Raw genomic sequence first — 16,530 nt, 5'->3', positions numbered from 1 at the left:
AAACCACCAGATATCCTCCTGTCTCCCTCTCAACCCCTCCTGTACCCCCAACCAAGCCTCAACTTGACACCCTCCTACCCAAACACATTCTTGCCCCTAGAGCCCCTAAAGTCCTTGCATCCTCATAGGATTATCTTGCAAAAGTTTTTTTCTAAAATATTGTTACCTTTGGATCAGGGACAGAATTAGTGAATGAGAGTGGAGTGCGAAGACGGGGATTAGTGGTTCGGACAGTGATGTGAGAAGGGAAAGAAAAGTAGTCAAAATGAAAAGAAGTAGCTGAGTTAAAAGGAAACACATGGTGCCAACAAAAGGAAATGAAGGCAGAGAGGGAAAGAAAAAGCTAAGAGACTAGTTTCGTCACCACTACAGTGAGTAAGGGAGTCAAGTCATGTTATGTGGATTAACACAGAAGCCTTATTAGACTCTCCCCTTTGTTAGGGCTGGTCTACACTACGGGGGAAAATCGATCTAAGATATGCAACTTCAGCTACATGAATAACGTAGCTGAAGTCGAAGTATCTTATATTGAATTACCTACCGTCCTCACGGCGCGGGATCGATGTCCGCGGCTCCCCATGTCGACTTCGCTACCGCCGTTCGGGTTGGTGGAGTTCCGGAATCGACAGGAGCGCGTTCGGGGATCGATATATCGCGTCTAGATGAGACGCGATATATCAATCCCCGAAAAATCGATTGCTACCCGCCGATACGGCGCGTAGTGAAGACGTACCCTTAGACTTCACCTTTATACAGTGTAATTAATTCTGTACCAAAGTACAAGCACAGGTTTGATTTCCGGCAATATCTGACCTAAATGGACAGTATGATAAGCAAGGGATAATTGTTGCACAGCTACCCCAAGAATCTTGCAAACTTCCCTGATGATTCTTCTTAAATAAAGGACATGAAGGATGACTGGTGCATTAGAACTGGCATTTGTATGTAAATCTATTACATTTGTCTCCATGATTATTAGAATGTATGATACCCATGGAAAGATGGGACCAAATCAAACCATAGATCCATCTAGTTTGGAATACTCTAGTCATGGCCAATTCCTGATTCTTTAGAATATCTGTGCAAAATTCTACTCACCCACTCACTAAGGATAACTTTTGTTCTGATAGCATTAGCTTTTTCATCAACATCAATCATCATGGCAAAGGGTAGGTGAGTAGATTTTTGTGGCTGGCTTGGTAAATTTTCAGGGCAATTCTGCCAGGTTGTTTTAGAGGAAGGGAAAAAGCTAAAATAAACAAACAGAACCATAAAGTATCTGGCCAGCTGTGCAAACTATATGTTTGGCTTGTCATACATTTTTTCTGATGTCCACAGGTTATCAGTCTAAGCCCTGAAGCATGAGATTTGATTATTATCTTTGCTTGAACAGCTTTATATGTACTTTACATTCATCCAAGTAAAATTTCCATTTCCCATCATGCTGTCAGATATCCCAAAGTGTTTAAATCTAGCAGGAGTTTCTCACATTCCTCCATGGCTTTTTCCGAATTGATTTTTTGCATAATATGCAAATTAAATCAATTCATTGTTCATTTTCCCTTCAAAATCATTAGTGGATATTATTAAACTTGCCCCTGGGGCACCTCGCTATTGACTGCTCTCCAGCCCAAGAGCAGCTGTTTACTATAGCTTTAGTTCCTAGTGCTTAAGCACTATGTAAGCTACAAGATGTTCTTCATTACCTCATGGCTATTTATTTTCCTTAATAGTCTCTTATGAGAGACCTTGTGGGAAGCTTTTTGAAAATCTACATAAACTCTGTTTACTAGGTCAGAAGTGAATTTTCAGGAGAAATTTGACAGAAAAGAGAAGTGGATAAGAAGAGGAAGACTGCTGAGGAGAACAGGACAGTACGTTTTTTTATTCGCTTTTAAAGAGTTCTATCAGATCTCATGGTAGTTTGACCAAATTAGGTTATACTTGTCCAAATATTGCACTGCACTTTCCTTAACTCTCCCCCAGTCTCCCTAAAACTGAGGTGAGGCTCACACCACACATCTTTTAGCTCCTTTCAGATAAAAGGAATAGGCATTATGGATCCAGTCTAACTCTCAGTGAAGTCCATCGGGGTCTTTCCATTGATGTTCATGGCAGCTGGATCGGGCTCCATGTTAAGAAATATCTAATGCTGAGAACAGCATTTGTATTCAAATACATACTAAATCTCCTCCTCCATGTCTCCACAGCTTTGTGCTTTAGTTCCTTCAGTGTTGACTGAATACCATCAAAGGCCTGGTGATTCAGCAAAGCACTTCAAGCATCTGATTAGTCCCATTGAAGTCTATGGGGCTACTTTGATGCTTGAAGTTAAACACATTGTCGAGTGTTTTAACAGATCAGGGCTCTAGCACCCAATCCAAAATCCCAGGAAAGGCAACAGGAGCCTTTCCCATTGGTCTTTAGACCAAGCCCTTATTGGTTTGTAATTTTTCAACTTTCTTCCACACCTTCCTCCTTAAAGAGACTTGAGTCTCCATGAAGCCACACTTTGGATTCCCCTGAAACGTGACCTTGGAACAGGAATTTCCCCATTGCCCTCTACACTATAGGAATGCTGCAAACAAAGTAATTTAAATGTTTTGCTGCTGCGCCAGCCTCTTTATTGGCTTCATTTTATAGAAGGAGATCCTGGTGCCTCCACCCGCTTTAATTTGCCATGTCTGCATCCTCAATTCTGCCTGCATTGCTGGGGTCTCCCATTATGTTTCTCATGTCTGGGCAGGATGATCATGTAAATATCCTCCCAGATTATAACATTAAAAAGAGGCTACATGAATATTCCTGCCATCCTTGTAATCATAATTATAAATAAAAAACTGAATGATCATATCACATTTCCCAATTAGGCAGAGTCTTTGCTGCTCTGGGAATCTCAGCTGCTCTCAAACCCAAGTGTCTTGCACAGCAGTGCTGTGTGCTGCTGCTGTCACATCACAAGAATGGGTCTGAGAGGCTTCTACAATATTAGTTCCCCAGAGATGTATATAAAGGGCTTCACTCTATGGAGAATTCCTGTACAATTTAATAGAGGAAGTTTAGCTTTCTGCTGAACTTTAAACTAAGCAATGGAATTCTTTCATAGGGATGTAATTCTCTAATAAATTCTATAGGCTTTTAAAAGCAATGTCTATAGAACCCTTTTAGTTTCAATCCTATGAAATTCTATAGGACCTTTCCATAAAGGGAACTCAGAGAATGGGGACTTGCTCTGTTTGTTTATTTACAGGAGTGGGGCCAGAGAGTGAAAGAATCTGTCCTCAAAACTAGCCAAGCCCATGGAATGGTGCAGACATTGAATTCAACCTCACCTGGTAAATCATCTTCATCTTCACTGAAAACATTGGGGTTGAAGACAGGCAGGTTAATGTAGTCCATGGAAATCTTACGCACTTCAGGGAGATAAATAGTCATCTGTCTGGGCTGGAGATGCAGCAAACTGGTTTTATAAATCACTTGGAAAGGGGGGGGAGGGGAAACAGAAAAAATACTTGTTAGATAGAGAGGCTAAAAGAAGATCCAGAGTTCAACAGAAGAGAGAACCAAGAGAAATCAATTCAAAGCAGAGAGTGGGGCTGGAATTGATTTTATGTAGTTTGGTTAACAATACTTGTGTTTAACCAAACATCATGAAATACATTACAGTAGCAGGACTTCAGAGGTGGATCCTTGCTACATGGAAGTTTTCTGGGATTGTTTTTTTAGTTACTCGTCCTTAACTAGAGGCAGCATCACTTTGGTTATATACTCTATAGGAGTTTAGATCTACACAAATATTGAATCTCTACATGTCAGTACAACAGGCCATTGGAGCCAGTTAATATTTTTCACTGGATCAAGGAGAGAAGGAAAAGGGTTGTTATCATCACCTCCTAAAGGATTTTTTGTCCTGTTTCCACCTAAATCTCACTATGTAAAAAATATGAGGGTCAATCCTTGCAAATATAGGGGTTGTAAAAATATTGTTATGTAAGCTTTTGGGGGGCATGGCACTGTATATAAATAATAATAATAAAATGTAGGGAACATCCCATACAGTTACGCAATACCGCTCCTTAGTCAGGACAAACACTGCTCCTATCCCAAGCAGAGGAACTCAGGAAGCTTGTTTAACATAGCCCAGTGACGAGCATGGCATTAGTACCTAGGAATCTGATCCTGCATCCTTTGACATCAATAGCAACACTCAGTGGGTGCAGGACTGAGACCTAGTTGAATTAGATAGGTACTATTTTTTAATTTCATTAATTCTTCCATGACAAGAGATGAAGCCCTGGCTGCAATGTAAAGCTACCCTCTTCTGGCATAAACTCCAAACACTCTTGCCCTATCGAGGAGCTTAATCCCCTCAGGGGCACATTTTTCCCACTGGTACAGGGTAGTGCTATTTGCACCTCTCTTGTGCTAGCAGGAGAGTCAAGCCCTGCATTAAACAGTAGTAGTTACTTTAAGACTCCAGTTCAGGGTGTGCAGGCTTTAAAACAAAGATACCTCTTCAAATAGTTGTTGGCTAAGCTGCAGTTCTGCAGAAAAGGACCTGGGGATTACAGTGGACAAGAATCTGGATACGAGTCAGCAGTGTGCCCTTGTTGCCAAGAAGGCCAACGGCATATTGGGCTGCATTAGTAGGAGCATTGCCAGCAGATCGAGGGAAGTGATTATTCCCCCCTATTCAACACTGGTGAGGCCACACCTGGAGTACTGCATCCAGTTTTGTTCCCCCAACTACAGAAAGGATGTGGACAAATTGGAGAGTGTCCAGCGGAGGGCAACAAAAATGATTAGGGGGCTGGGGCACATGACTTATGAGGAGAGGCTGAGGGAACTGGGGTTATTTAGTCTGGAAAAGAGAAGAGTACGTGGGGATTTGATAGCAGCCTTCAACTACCTGAAGGGGGATTCCAAAGAGGATGGAGCTAGGCTGTTCTCAGTGGTGGCAGATGACAAGGAGCAATGGTCTCAAGTTGCAATGGGGGAGGTTTAGGTTGGATATTCGGAAACACTATTTCACTAGGAGGGTGGTGAAGCACTGGAATGGGTTACCTAGGGAGGTAGTGGAATCTCCATCCTTAGAGGTTTCTAAGGCCCGGCTTGACAAAGCCTTGGCTGGGATAATTTAGTTGGTATTGGTCCTGCTCTGAGCAAGGGATTGGACTAGATCAAGGGTGATCAACCTGAGCCTGAGAAAGAGCCGGAATTTACCAATGTACATTGCCAAAGAGCCACAGTAATATGTCAGCAACCCCCCATTGGCTCCTCACCCCCGCTTCCAGCGCCTCCCACCCACCAGCAACCGTCCCCACACCTCCTGATCAGCTGTTTCGCATGCAAGAGGCTTGGGGGGGGGGGGAGAGCGAGGGCATAGCAGGCTCGGGGAAGGGGCGGGAAGGGATGGAGTGGGGGCAGGGCCTGTGGCAGAGCCAGAGGTTGAGCAGTGAGCACCCCCGGCACATTGGAAAGTTGGCACCTCTAGCTCCAGCCCTGGAGTCGGTGCCTATATGAGGAGCCGCATGTGGCTCCGGAGCCACAGGTAGGCCACCCCTGGACTATATGACCTCCTGAGGTCTCTTCCAACCCTAATATCTATTATTCTATTAAATAAATTTGAAAGCTAACAGCAGTTATATCCCCTTTAGGGTTAAATATTCACATTGATCAGGCTTTCAACAAGAGATTCAATGAAAACTCCAGAGATCAGTGACATCCCATTAAAAAGCTACTCTGTATAAAGCTTTCATAAGTAACAAAGATGTGGCCAAACCCAAACTCCAAATGGCCATGGGGAAGTTTTGATCTGGATCCAATTCAGAGCATTGTTGCCTGGTCCCATCTCTACTAAATAAGAATATACAATTAAAAAGAGTTTTTAGAAATTCCTATAACTGCTTCAGTATCTTTACCCACACCCCAATTTTGCCACCCTTAATCATGCTGAATGGGACCTTACTCTGCTCCTACTGACATCAAAGGGACCGAACTTGAAGATAAGGCCTAACCAACACAAGGGTGGGAGAATAGGGCCCAAAGTGTATAAGGTTCCTTTCAGTGAGGGCGACCATTTTGCTGCTGTCTCTCTAAGCAAGAGAGCTGCGCGACAGTGCAAATAATTGGAGTTCCCCCATTAAAAGCTCTGGAAAAGTTGCTGTAAGGTAAGATCTTTTTAAAGTTATTTTGATATGTATAATAGGTGTTAGAACAGTTGTAAAAAATAATACTTTTTTTTTTAATTATAGCACTTACCTTACAATAACTTAGAAGCTCCCTGATTTCTGAAGTTTTCTAACTGGAAAGATTATTCTTTCAATCCTAGTTCAAATAACTGAACTGTCAAAATGGCAGGTTCTGGTTTGATTCTTAATGGATCTTTTTTTGACTGAGTTGTTTTGGATTTAGGGATTTAAATTGCAATTACACTAAAATTTCCCTGTGACCGAGATTAACAGCATTACTGAAGCAGCCTGTTCATCACTTTAAAGAAAATCGTAGGGAGTGTGTGTGTGTTATTTGTTAGCAAGAGCTCAAGGTTGGAAAAATCAAGAGGGGTCAGTTTTACCTGCACCAAGGTTAGTTGGTAGGAAAGCAGCCAAACCCACAATCTTAAATTTGGTTCCCCAGATATTAGACGTGACCTGAGCAAGATAGTTGTGCTGCAAAGAAAAAAAAAAGATTTAAAGTTTATTTACAAATCAGCAAAAGTAAATATTTGTTTTCAAAAAATAATATAGCACTGCTTTGTAGAAACTCTAATGAAATATCTACACGTAACTCACTTATAACTATTACTATCTGCTCTCTTATGATCCTTACAAAAACATTCAGAGCACTAACGCTATTTCAAGTACAAGACAATTTCATCTCATTCTCCTTTTTGCAGTGGCCTTATGTCTGTAACCATCCACTAAGTACACCCCTTCGGCCAGGGCTGTATTTTGCTACTGTCCCATTTTGCTATCTGGCCACCATCACAGTAGCTCGCATGAATCAGATATATAGCAACCACACAAACAACTTGGTGGAAGACTTGGCAGCAGGGAGAACTGGAGAGCACTGCAGCTGGCCAGTAAGACCGGCATAGTTTTGATCCTTGCTTCTCCCACACAACAGCACAGTGTATCATTTCTATATCTTTGCAGTAAACAATCACAGGATAGCATATAATTTTCTCATTGGATTTTATGTTTAAGAACCACTTAGTGAAGAATAAATACAATAGAAAGGAATTATTAACAAGCATTTATACAGCATATTTGTCCAGAGATCCCAAAGCACTGTACCACAGTGAGTATAATTATTATATTATCATTTTAATTGATGGGTAAGTATCATGCCCACTGGACTTCTGCCCTATTTTCTATTGCTGCTATAAGTGATCCAGAACATTTCACAAGGCAAACGTTACCATTTGCGTATTTTAAATACAGAAAATATATAAAGAAATACAAACAGATAAATGTAGTGCTAGTGAAATGGGTGAGCTAGGCAGTCCTGGGGCATGGAGTGTTTTCATTTACCCATGGACTGTGCACAGCACAAACAGCAGAAGTGGTAGCTTCCCCAACATGGTGTTCCCACCATCACCTGGCAGAACCAATTGTGGAGGACAGGGTGGTTCTGTCCCCTGACCCATTAAACTCCTTTGTTTCTGTAGACTGACAACAAAGCTGGTGACTATCGTGGTATTATGATACCAATACCTAGTCACAAAGAACTGAATAAGGACTAGAAAATAATTCTACATTCAACAGCCATTCAACAGCCAAGAACATATCAATTGGAATTTAAAAGTCTGTTATATAAGGATTCCTAAGATAAATGGCTGCCTTTTAAAAAGTCAGGGTGAAATTGCAGCCCCCCATGAAATCAATGGAGCAAGCACCCTCATCATTTACCAGCTATTACTACACAATGCTATCTGAGATTCCACCAGTGTCTCCTATTATAAATACAGAGACATAACTAGAATCTCAGATACCATTGCGTAGTAAATCCATTAAATGACAGACTTTCAATTGTCTCCACTGGATATATATTATAAACTGTTGTTTCTGGAGAGAGAAGATATATTTAGGTACAGGTCTGGTAATTATGCAGTCATGCAATACCTGAGTGATATCTTCCAATGGAAACTCTCGTCGAGTTAGGCTTGGTGAACCAATAGAAGGTTTCCTTATTGGTAACCTTGGAGATCTTGATATCTCCTGAGCAGCTCGCGACAACTTTGGAGATTTGCGGGCATCTATATTAATTCTTCACGTAAAGCAATAATTAGAGATAATCAGGCACACACAGATGGACATACTTAACATTTCTGTATACACTAAGTACAGTGAAGAAAACTGGCATGTTCTCTTTAGGTGATGTAACCTACAGTAGAAAGTGGGAGGATTACACAAAGTCTGCTTAGTCTAATGGATAGAATCTTAAATCTTATGGGCAAAATTCAAAGGTAATGTGTAAAGAGATATAAATCAGATTCAGTTACAAGACTTAGATTCAGATTCCCTTAGATCTGATTAATGATGCAAAAGGGAGGTTAAGATGATGCAATTTATACTCCACATAAAGGCATAAGAATATATTATTAGATTGCACTGATTTTAGACAGCATCCATGAGAACATAAAGAGGAATTCTTTGGCTACTGGACACCTGTACCACTAGTGCAAACCAAGATTTCACAAACTTGGTCAGTGGTCCTCTGAGCATAAAAAAAATTACTTACGCCTCCCTCATGTATGTAAACATGGTAAATGACATTCCAGAGTGAGAGTCTGAGGGGGTGAAAAGGGCCATCAGTGGAGAAAATAATGAAAGAAATGTAACACAATGCATGCAGGTAGACCCTGGATATGCAGGTAGCCTTACTGATATCAACAGGGCTCCAGGATTCTGCCTGTGCACATGGCACTGGAGGACCAGGGCCCAGGTTTGCAGGGTCAGGCCCTGTTTGATGGTGAAATGCAAAACAAAAAGAACAATACAGAATTATGTTGTGTGCATATATGTGTACCTAAGATATCACGTAACAGAGCTGGAAAAAAATTTTTTTTCTTTGGGTAGAACGCCCCTTCATTCTGACTAGTGGGGGCAATGTTTGCAGAGCACCTATCATAATGGGGCTCTCATTCATGACTGGGGCCCATAGGTGCTACTCCAATACAAATAATAATAATAATAAATAATAATAATAATAATGTTGAACTTGATGTAATTTTCTTTACTATTTTTCTGCCTGTCCTGCAAAACTGGATGGACATTATTGCTGAATGAATTATCAACAATTGACAGCTGCTCAGAAAGCACATGATGAAACACTCACAATTTTTCCTCCGGTCACTGGGACAAGACCACTCAGTCGACAGATCTTTCTACATTTAGCACTTTCATTACAGATCCCAAATACTTTCTATTAAGCAAAAACAGATCCCCGCTCCACTCCCCTTACAGTTTCCATCTAAATATTGAGTGTGCATCTGGGTGCATGTTGGGGAGCGAACAGAACAGACTAAAGAATGAACTAGAGAAGCTACAGAGTGTGCCTTAGACTATTTTTTCTGATCTGATTAGCTATTTGTGAGAGGCAGACCAAGGCAGTGGAGTTTGCCTATTATTATTATTACAGCTTACCACAGAGGTGGTCTGAATTGCTCTTCCTCAGAGAAAAAAAAAAAGCCCCTGAAAAGCTGTAATTTCCACAGGCAAATTCTTTCTTATGAAAGGCATTAGAACATCCCCCTTTGTTTTAATGTAGGTTGTGTCATGACAAGATTTAAAAAAGACCCACAGAAAAGAAGAAAAAATGCCCAAGAAACCATTACCTGGGGAGTTTGGGTGATTTGCTAGCTCGAGTGATTTTGGGAGATTTCTTCGCAGCCCAGTCATCGCTCAGTTCAATATCACTGGAGTCTGAGCAGTTGCAGCTGTCAATCACAGTGGAAATCAAGCTGTTTCCATAGATTTCATCTACCAAGACAGGCCCCCAAAAATGTAAGAACTATTTTAGAAACCTGATCTCAATTACAACTGTCAGTCATCAGGGGGAAAACCAATAGCTAAGATAAAAGTCTAGCAGGGAGTGTTTGCTGCCAAGTATAAACTCAAAATTTCCAATGGCCTGAATTCAGGGGAATAGTGTTCAATTGTATCAAGTGACTCCCAGACATTGATTGAAAAATATTGTTAATTAGTGATCCACTCCTCACCAACCAGTCTGCAAGAAGTTATATTTTATGAGCCAAAAGCCAACATGAAATGAGTTTGGTGGCTTGATTCTAGGCCACAGTGGAGACATTTTCACATGACAAAAAACAGCATTGCAATTGCTTCATGCTATACTACTTATGTGGACAAAGAGGACTTCAATCTCTGACTTTCAGTCTAAACCCTTTCTCAATAAGCATTTTTACAAATATGAACAATCCACTTATAAAAATATGATACCTGCTTTTCCATCGGTTTTAGGATCCATGATGACAAATTCTGGCCGCAGTTTGCTGATTCGGCGCCCTTTTAGGATAGGTACCAGTCCCCCTAGGTATTCCAAGTACAGCGTGTAGCATGGACCTCCGACCTCCGGATCATCTTCTGTCCGCTTCATCGTGCAGTGAAGCCTTTCATTGCCAGCTGTTGGATAGCTGACAAAATCTCTCATATTGTTGGGGTCTGGGATAGGAGGCTAAAGTGAATGGAGGGAGGAAAGAGAAATGCATGTCATTCTTATTCGCTGGAGTTAGGTTGTTATATAATACCATCCCTACCCAGTGAATAGGGCCTGGGATAGCTCAGAATTAGCATAGATTAATGTCTGAGCTATTGAATCACCCACACCAGGACGCACGTGCCTGCTGATTTGATCAGTAATTGTACACAGAATATAGAAGTTAGCTACAGTTTAAAGGAAGGATTGTCTTGTGATTAAGATGACACTGGACTGGGATCCAGGAAATCTGAGTTCAATTCCCAGCTCTTCCAAGACTACTTATGTGACCTCAGGCAAGTGATTTAAGAGCTCTGTTGAACTGAGGCCTCAGTCTTTCTGCAGATCAGTTTTCCATTTGTAAAATGGGGCTAATAATCCTTCCTTTGTCTGGCTTGTCTATTTAGATTGTAAACTCTTTGGGCAAGGACTGTCTCTGTATTTGTACAGTGCCTTGCACAATGCGGCTTTTGGACATTACAGTAAAACAAATACTGCTAATAACACAGAATCAATACTCCTCAGTTTGGTTCAAAATGAATATAAAGAAAAAACTGAGCAGGACATAAAATAAGTATCCTTAACTCTGAGAGAAAGGCAGGTACCAGGTTAGTAGAGATCTATTATACACTCCATACCTTCTGAGAGCAAAGAATTACAGGTACAGTAAGTCTTCTGCAAAGGTACCAGTTATAACAGAACCCTGCACTGGGATATTTCTGGGATTTCTGTGCACACAAATTACCTAATTAGCAGTACACAAAACGGTTTTTCATAAACAAGCATGATTCACAGTGTAACAACACTGCATTATATTATAGGCATGGTCTTCTCTCGTTTTAAACAGTGCTAGACTAACTCCATTGTCTACAGTGTAGTTACTCTATATCATTGGTATCAACAGAAGATGAATTTGACCCAATATAATTAAACAGGAACAAGAAAGAGATAAGATGCACCCGAATACATAAAATATACTACCTAAGGCCCGAATCACGCGAAGTCTGGTACATGTGAGAACTCTGCGCATGAGTAGCCTCTTAATGCTTACTTTAGTGACTAAAATAAGTTTTTAGTCCATTTTGGGACTATTCACATGTATGTTTGCAGGACTGGGGGATAAGAGACATCCTAGGGGAAAGAGGAAAGATTCATAGATTGCAAGGCCAGAAGGGACCATTGTGATCATCTAGTCTGATCTCCTGTGTAACAGTCCATAGAACTTCCACAAAATAATTCCTAAAGCAGATCTTTTAGAAAAACATCTTGACTTGATTTAAAAATTACCAGTGATGGAGAATCCACCACGACCATTGGTAAATTGTTCCAATGGTTAATTACTCTCACTATTAAAAAATTACATCTTATTTCTAGTCTGAATTTGTCCACTTCCAGCCACTTGATTGTCTTACACCTTTCTCTGCTAGATCGAAGAGAGAATTATTAAATATTTGTTCCCCATATTGATACTGTAATCAAGTCCCCCATAACCTTTTCTTTGATATGCTAAATAGGTTTAGCGCCTTGAATCTGTCACTATAAGCCATATTTTCTAATCCTAAAATATGGTCTGGCAGGTGGAAAGTGACCTCAGCAATATAATTTCAGCAGTCCGCAAAATACAGAGTTTTTAAGGGCATGGCTACACTTGCAGATGTAGAGCGCTTTGAGTTAAACCAGCCTTTGTAGAGCGCAGTAGGGAAAGCGCTGCAATCTGTCCACACTGACAGCTTCAAGCGCACTGGTGTGGCCACATTTGCGGCACTTGCAGTGGCATTGGGAGCGGTGCATTATGGGCAGCTATCCCAGCATACAAGTGACTGCAATGTGCTTTTAAAATGGGAGGGGTGGGGTGAAATGTGACAGAGTGTGTTGTGTGTATGTGGGGGGAGAGAGAGTGGGTTTTTGGGGAGCTGAGAGCATGTCAACATGCTGTCTTGTAAGTTCAGACAGCAGCAGACCTCTCCCTCCCCCGACTGCCTCTCTCTCTCACACATACAGCATTCCACAGTAACGGCTTGCATGCCGGCTGTCAGAAACGGAGCTTTGAAAGGGCATCTCCGCATTCCTACAGGAGTTCAAAACAATGACAAGAGTGGCCACTTGACTTAAGGGGATTATGGGACATTTCCGGAGGCCGATCAGAGCGCAGTAACGCAACACCTCCTTCACACTGAAGCCCAGGCGTTGTAGCCAAGGCACAGCAAACATTATTCCTCTCACCGAGGTGGAGTACCAGCAGCTGTAGCCGCAGAGTCAGAGCGCTCTAAGTGCCTTGCCAGTGTGGACAGGGAGTGAGCTAGGGCACCCGGGGCTCCCTTACTGCACTGTAACTCGGAAGTGTAGCCAAGCCCTTAGAGTGGGGTAGATAAAGCCTTTGTAGGGAGTCTTGGGGAATCCATCCCCTTTGTATTAATTTTTTTTTTTTAAGTACTAGTACACTGCATTTGATGCAATCTGGTACATTCTTAAAAAGGGGGGGGGGGAAAGTGACCCAAACCAAAATATACTGGACACACATCAATAAAAGAAGTACATGACAGAGGCTTAGCATGCCAAAGCCCTGACTTTCAGCTACTAATCAAATAATTTAGTTCTTTTAAACAGGAAAGTATAAAAATGAGCACTTAGCTGTAGGAACTGAAAGGCACAAGAACAAAGCAGCAACTTTAAAGCATCAATCAAGCTGCTGAAGCTAGAAAATAGGTGAAAATTGAAGCACTGAACAGCAGCACTTAAGAGGAGCTTCCAGTTCTATCCGTGGAAAGAGAAGAACTGAAGAATAGGTGTTACCAGCCATTAGAATGGTAAATGATCCAATTACACACACCTTTGAGCTGTTCAAGTAGCTGTCATCTACCAGTGGCATGAGACTCACAGAGTGAGACTCTGTTATAGTTGGTGTGAATCTATTATACCCTTTGGAGAAATCATTGTGAATATGGGTGAAATTAAATAATTTCACAGTCTGACTCTACTCTACTATTTACAAAATGGCACTTTCTTACATAGCAGACCCATTCCCTATGTAAATCCAGAATCACATCTGTTGAAATTAAAGATGAAGCCAAGTTTTTACTGTCATTCACTCCTGCTAGCCTCGCTGAGCCAAAACAGAGAAGAGAAAATGAGCTAAATAGTATCCCTTCTTGTGTATCATCAACAGAATTGCTTACCAAGTTCTAATCGCAGGGCCATTTCCTCAACCCCCTTATCTTCTAATTGTGCTCTCAATTACACTTGTGAGCAGAACTGAGCAGAATATCCAGATGTGCATAGAGCTGCATAGAGAGCAGACTGTTACCTCACTACTCTGTGACATGAGGCCTCCTCACATGGAGCCCAAAATACCCATGTCTACCAAGAGACAATACAGCGAGGATCAAGGCTGCCACCAGAATAAGGTTCTTCTGAGTTTTTCTGAGAGATAGCTAGTTAACCACAGGCTTTTCCTTTACATGCCATCCCTGAAGGAGACCTCATGGCCAAAGCATTCTTAGGGCTTGGCTACACTTGAGAGTTGCAGCACTGGTGGAGGCTTTCCAGCGCTGCAACTTAGTAACTGTCCACACTTGCAAGGCACATCCAGCGCTGCAACTCCCTGGCTGCAGCGCTGGCTGAACACCTGATCTGCTTGGGGTGTAACAAGTGCAGCGCTGGTGATGCAGCGCTGCTCATCGGGTGTGGCCACACACCAGCGCTGTTATTGGCCTCCAGGGTATTAGGAGATATCCCAGAATACTTTTAACTAATTACTCTCTGTTTTGTTATGCAGCCTCTATTTGTTTTGTTGTGAATGCAGGGCTCCGGGCTCCAGGAGCTGCTTATCTAAAAAACAAACACAGCTCCTGTTTGCTGTGATCAATCTGTAACTCAGTGAACAATCAAATGAGATAAACCCTGTGAATGAGGCAGGCAGGGAGATGAGTGTTTGCTTGATGAGAGAAACAGCGGGGGGCGGGGCGGAGAAAGGGAGTCCCTTGAACAGCTGCTTATCTGGTCTGCAAGCTGTTTGCAGTTAAGTGTAAGGGGTCGGGAAAATTTTCTGATTTTGCAAGGCAGGGAGCTGATACACAGTGTCGGCTCCAAAAATCCACTCTCTCTCTCCCCCACTCCCTGTCACACTACACCCCACCCCCGCTCTTTTGAAAAGCACGTTGCTGCCACTTGAATGCTGGGATAGCTGCCCATAATGCATCACTCCCAACAGCGCTGCAAATGCTGCAAATGTGGCCACACTGCAGCGCTGGTAGCTGTGAGTGTGGCCACACACCAGAGCTTTCCCTACACAGCTGTACGACCAGCGCTGTAACTCCCAGCGCTGCAACTCTCAAGTGTAGCCAAGCCCTTAGCCTTAATTTCTGGTTTTGATATGCATAAAAGCTTTTGATCCATTAGTAGTTTCCCTCCTTTTATCTTCCTCTTTTCTAACTGAGAATCAGTGGGTGAAATCCTGGCCTCACAGAAGTCAATTAAAGGTTTGCCATTATCTCTTGGGAAGAGTTGGGTAAAGAAGAAAAAGAAAAGGCTGTGATTCCCTTTACCTTGATTGTTGGTATAAAGGCAGTGGTGAGGTATGAGCAGAGCCGAGGAGGCAGAGTCAGTTTGCTGATATCCTTGTCATCCCGCAGAGAGCTAGCGATGGTCTGCTGGCATAGGAGCTGCAGGCTGGAGACCCTGTGCTCTACTCTGACAACATAGAGTGCAGGGCCAGAAGCCATGAGCAGGCGTGAGTCCCTGTGGCCCCAGCAAATGGAGATTATGGGACGCTGCGAGAAACGAAGATTGCACAACTTAACACGAGAGGCATTTTCTCCCAGACACTGTGCAGCAAGACATATATTCTGTAGTGCCATTTTAATCTAGCACCAGCAGCATTAGCAAAGGCCTTAAAAAACAAGTTAAAACAAACATAACGGTGCATTATGGTACTGCCCTCAAAGGGAGCTAGTATACAGTAACACTGAGCATTTATTTTCAGTAACAATACTTCGTATTTACATAGCATTCTTCAGCCATAGTTTGCAAAGCTCTTTACACAGGTGGGTAAAGCATTCTTCACCCCATTTCACAGACGAGGAAGGTGAGGCCCCAATGGTAAGTCACTCCTTCAGAATCACTCACTGCATCAATAGCTGAAACAGGAACAGGACTCGGGTCTTTGGATTCCCCATCCAGCACCCTCTGTGCTACCAGACTACCTTGTAAGAGTTTTACAAAGATTTAATCAAACTTCACAACACCCAGACTTACTTGGTAAGTGGTATAACTCACATTTTCAGCTTGGAAAACTGAGACACTGAGAAGTTAAGCAACTCACCTAAGGGCACTCAGTGAATCAGTGGCACAGCTGTGATTAGCATACAGGAGTTCCGGCCTCCGAGTCCCAAACTGAAGTCATTACCCCATGCTGCCTTCCCAGGATATATTTCCAGATGAAAATAAAATCTAAAGCACTAACATAAACAAACTGCACCTATTGCCCTTTACTCAACCATTTGTTTGGGTGCTAAATGTCCAAATTCATATCAATAAAACACAAGAATAAAGAGTTAGAGGAGACTGGGTTGAAGTAGGTAAGCCCCTGAAAGGTACAGCAAAAACCACATCAGGCCATCCTTTGCACTTCCACAACACAAGGACATGAAAGGCTCACATGGGGAAATGTAGAACAAATAAAAGGAACCAGTTTTCAGATAGTATATCATCTGGCTGTGAAATTAATTCATGTAGCTGGATTAAAAAATAAATAGACTATATACTTTTATAGCCACCAGCTTTTATAGCTATCTGTACTAAGGATAACCTCGTGCT

The 16,530-nt window shown here is 42.1% G+C and overlaps 1 protein-coding gene across 1 annotated transcript in view; it reads right to left on the bottom strand.

The window, feature by feature from the left end:
* TULP4 (TUB like protein 4) overlaps positions 1 to 16,530 on the bottom strand; it is a 238,322-nt gene that overhangs the window by 13,202 nt on the left and 208,590 nt on the right. Inside the window, exons 8-13 of the mRNA XM_045009586.1 lie at positions 15,261 to 15,485; positions 10,461 to 10,695; positions 9,839 to 9,983; positions 8,124 to 8,268; positions 6,575 to 6,668; positions 3,333 to 3,476 (exon numbers count right to left, since the gene is read on the bottom strand). Of these exons, the coding sequence (XP_044865521.1) occupies positions 3,333 to 3,476; positions 6,575 to 6,668; positions 8,124 to 8,268; positions 9,839 to 9,983; positions 10,461 to 10,695; positions 15,261 to 15,485 (988 nt within the window). The remainder of the gene's footprint in view (positions 1 to 3,332; positions 3,477 to 6,574; positions 6,669 to 8,123; positions 8,269 to 9,838; positions 9,984 to 10,460; positions 10,696 to 15,260; positions 15,486 to 16,530) is intronic.

This window comes from Mauremys mutica, chromosome 3, assembly GCF_020497125.1.
Source record: "Mauremys mutica isolate MM-2020 ecotype Southern chromosome 3, ASM2049712v1, whole genome shotgun sequence".
Classification (NCBI taxonomy): domain Eukaryota; kingdom Metazoa; phylum Chordata; order Testudines; family Geoemydidae; genus Mauremys; species Mauremys mutica.
The sequence above is the reverse complement of the archived record's forward strand: the minus strand, read 5'-3'. Positions and strand labels throughout refer to the sequence as shown.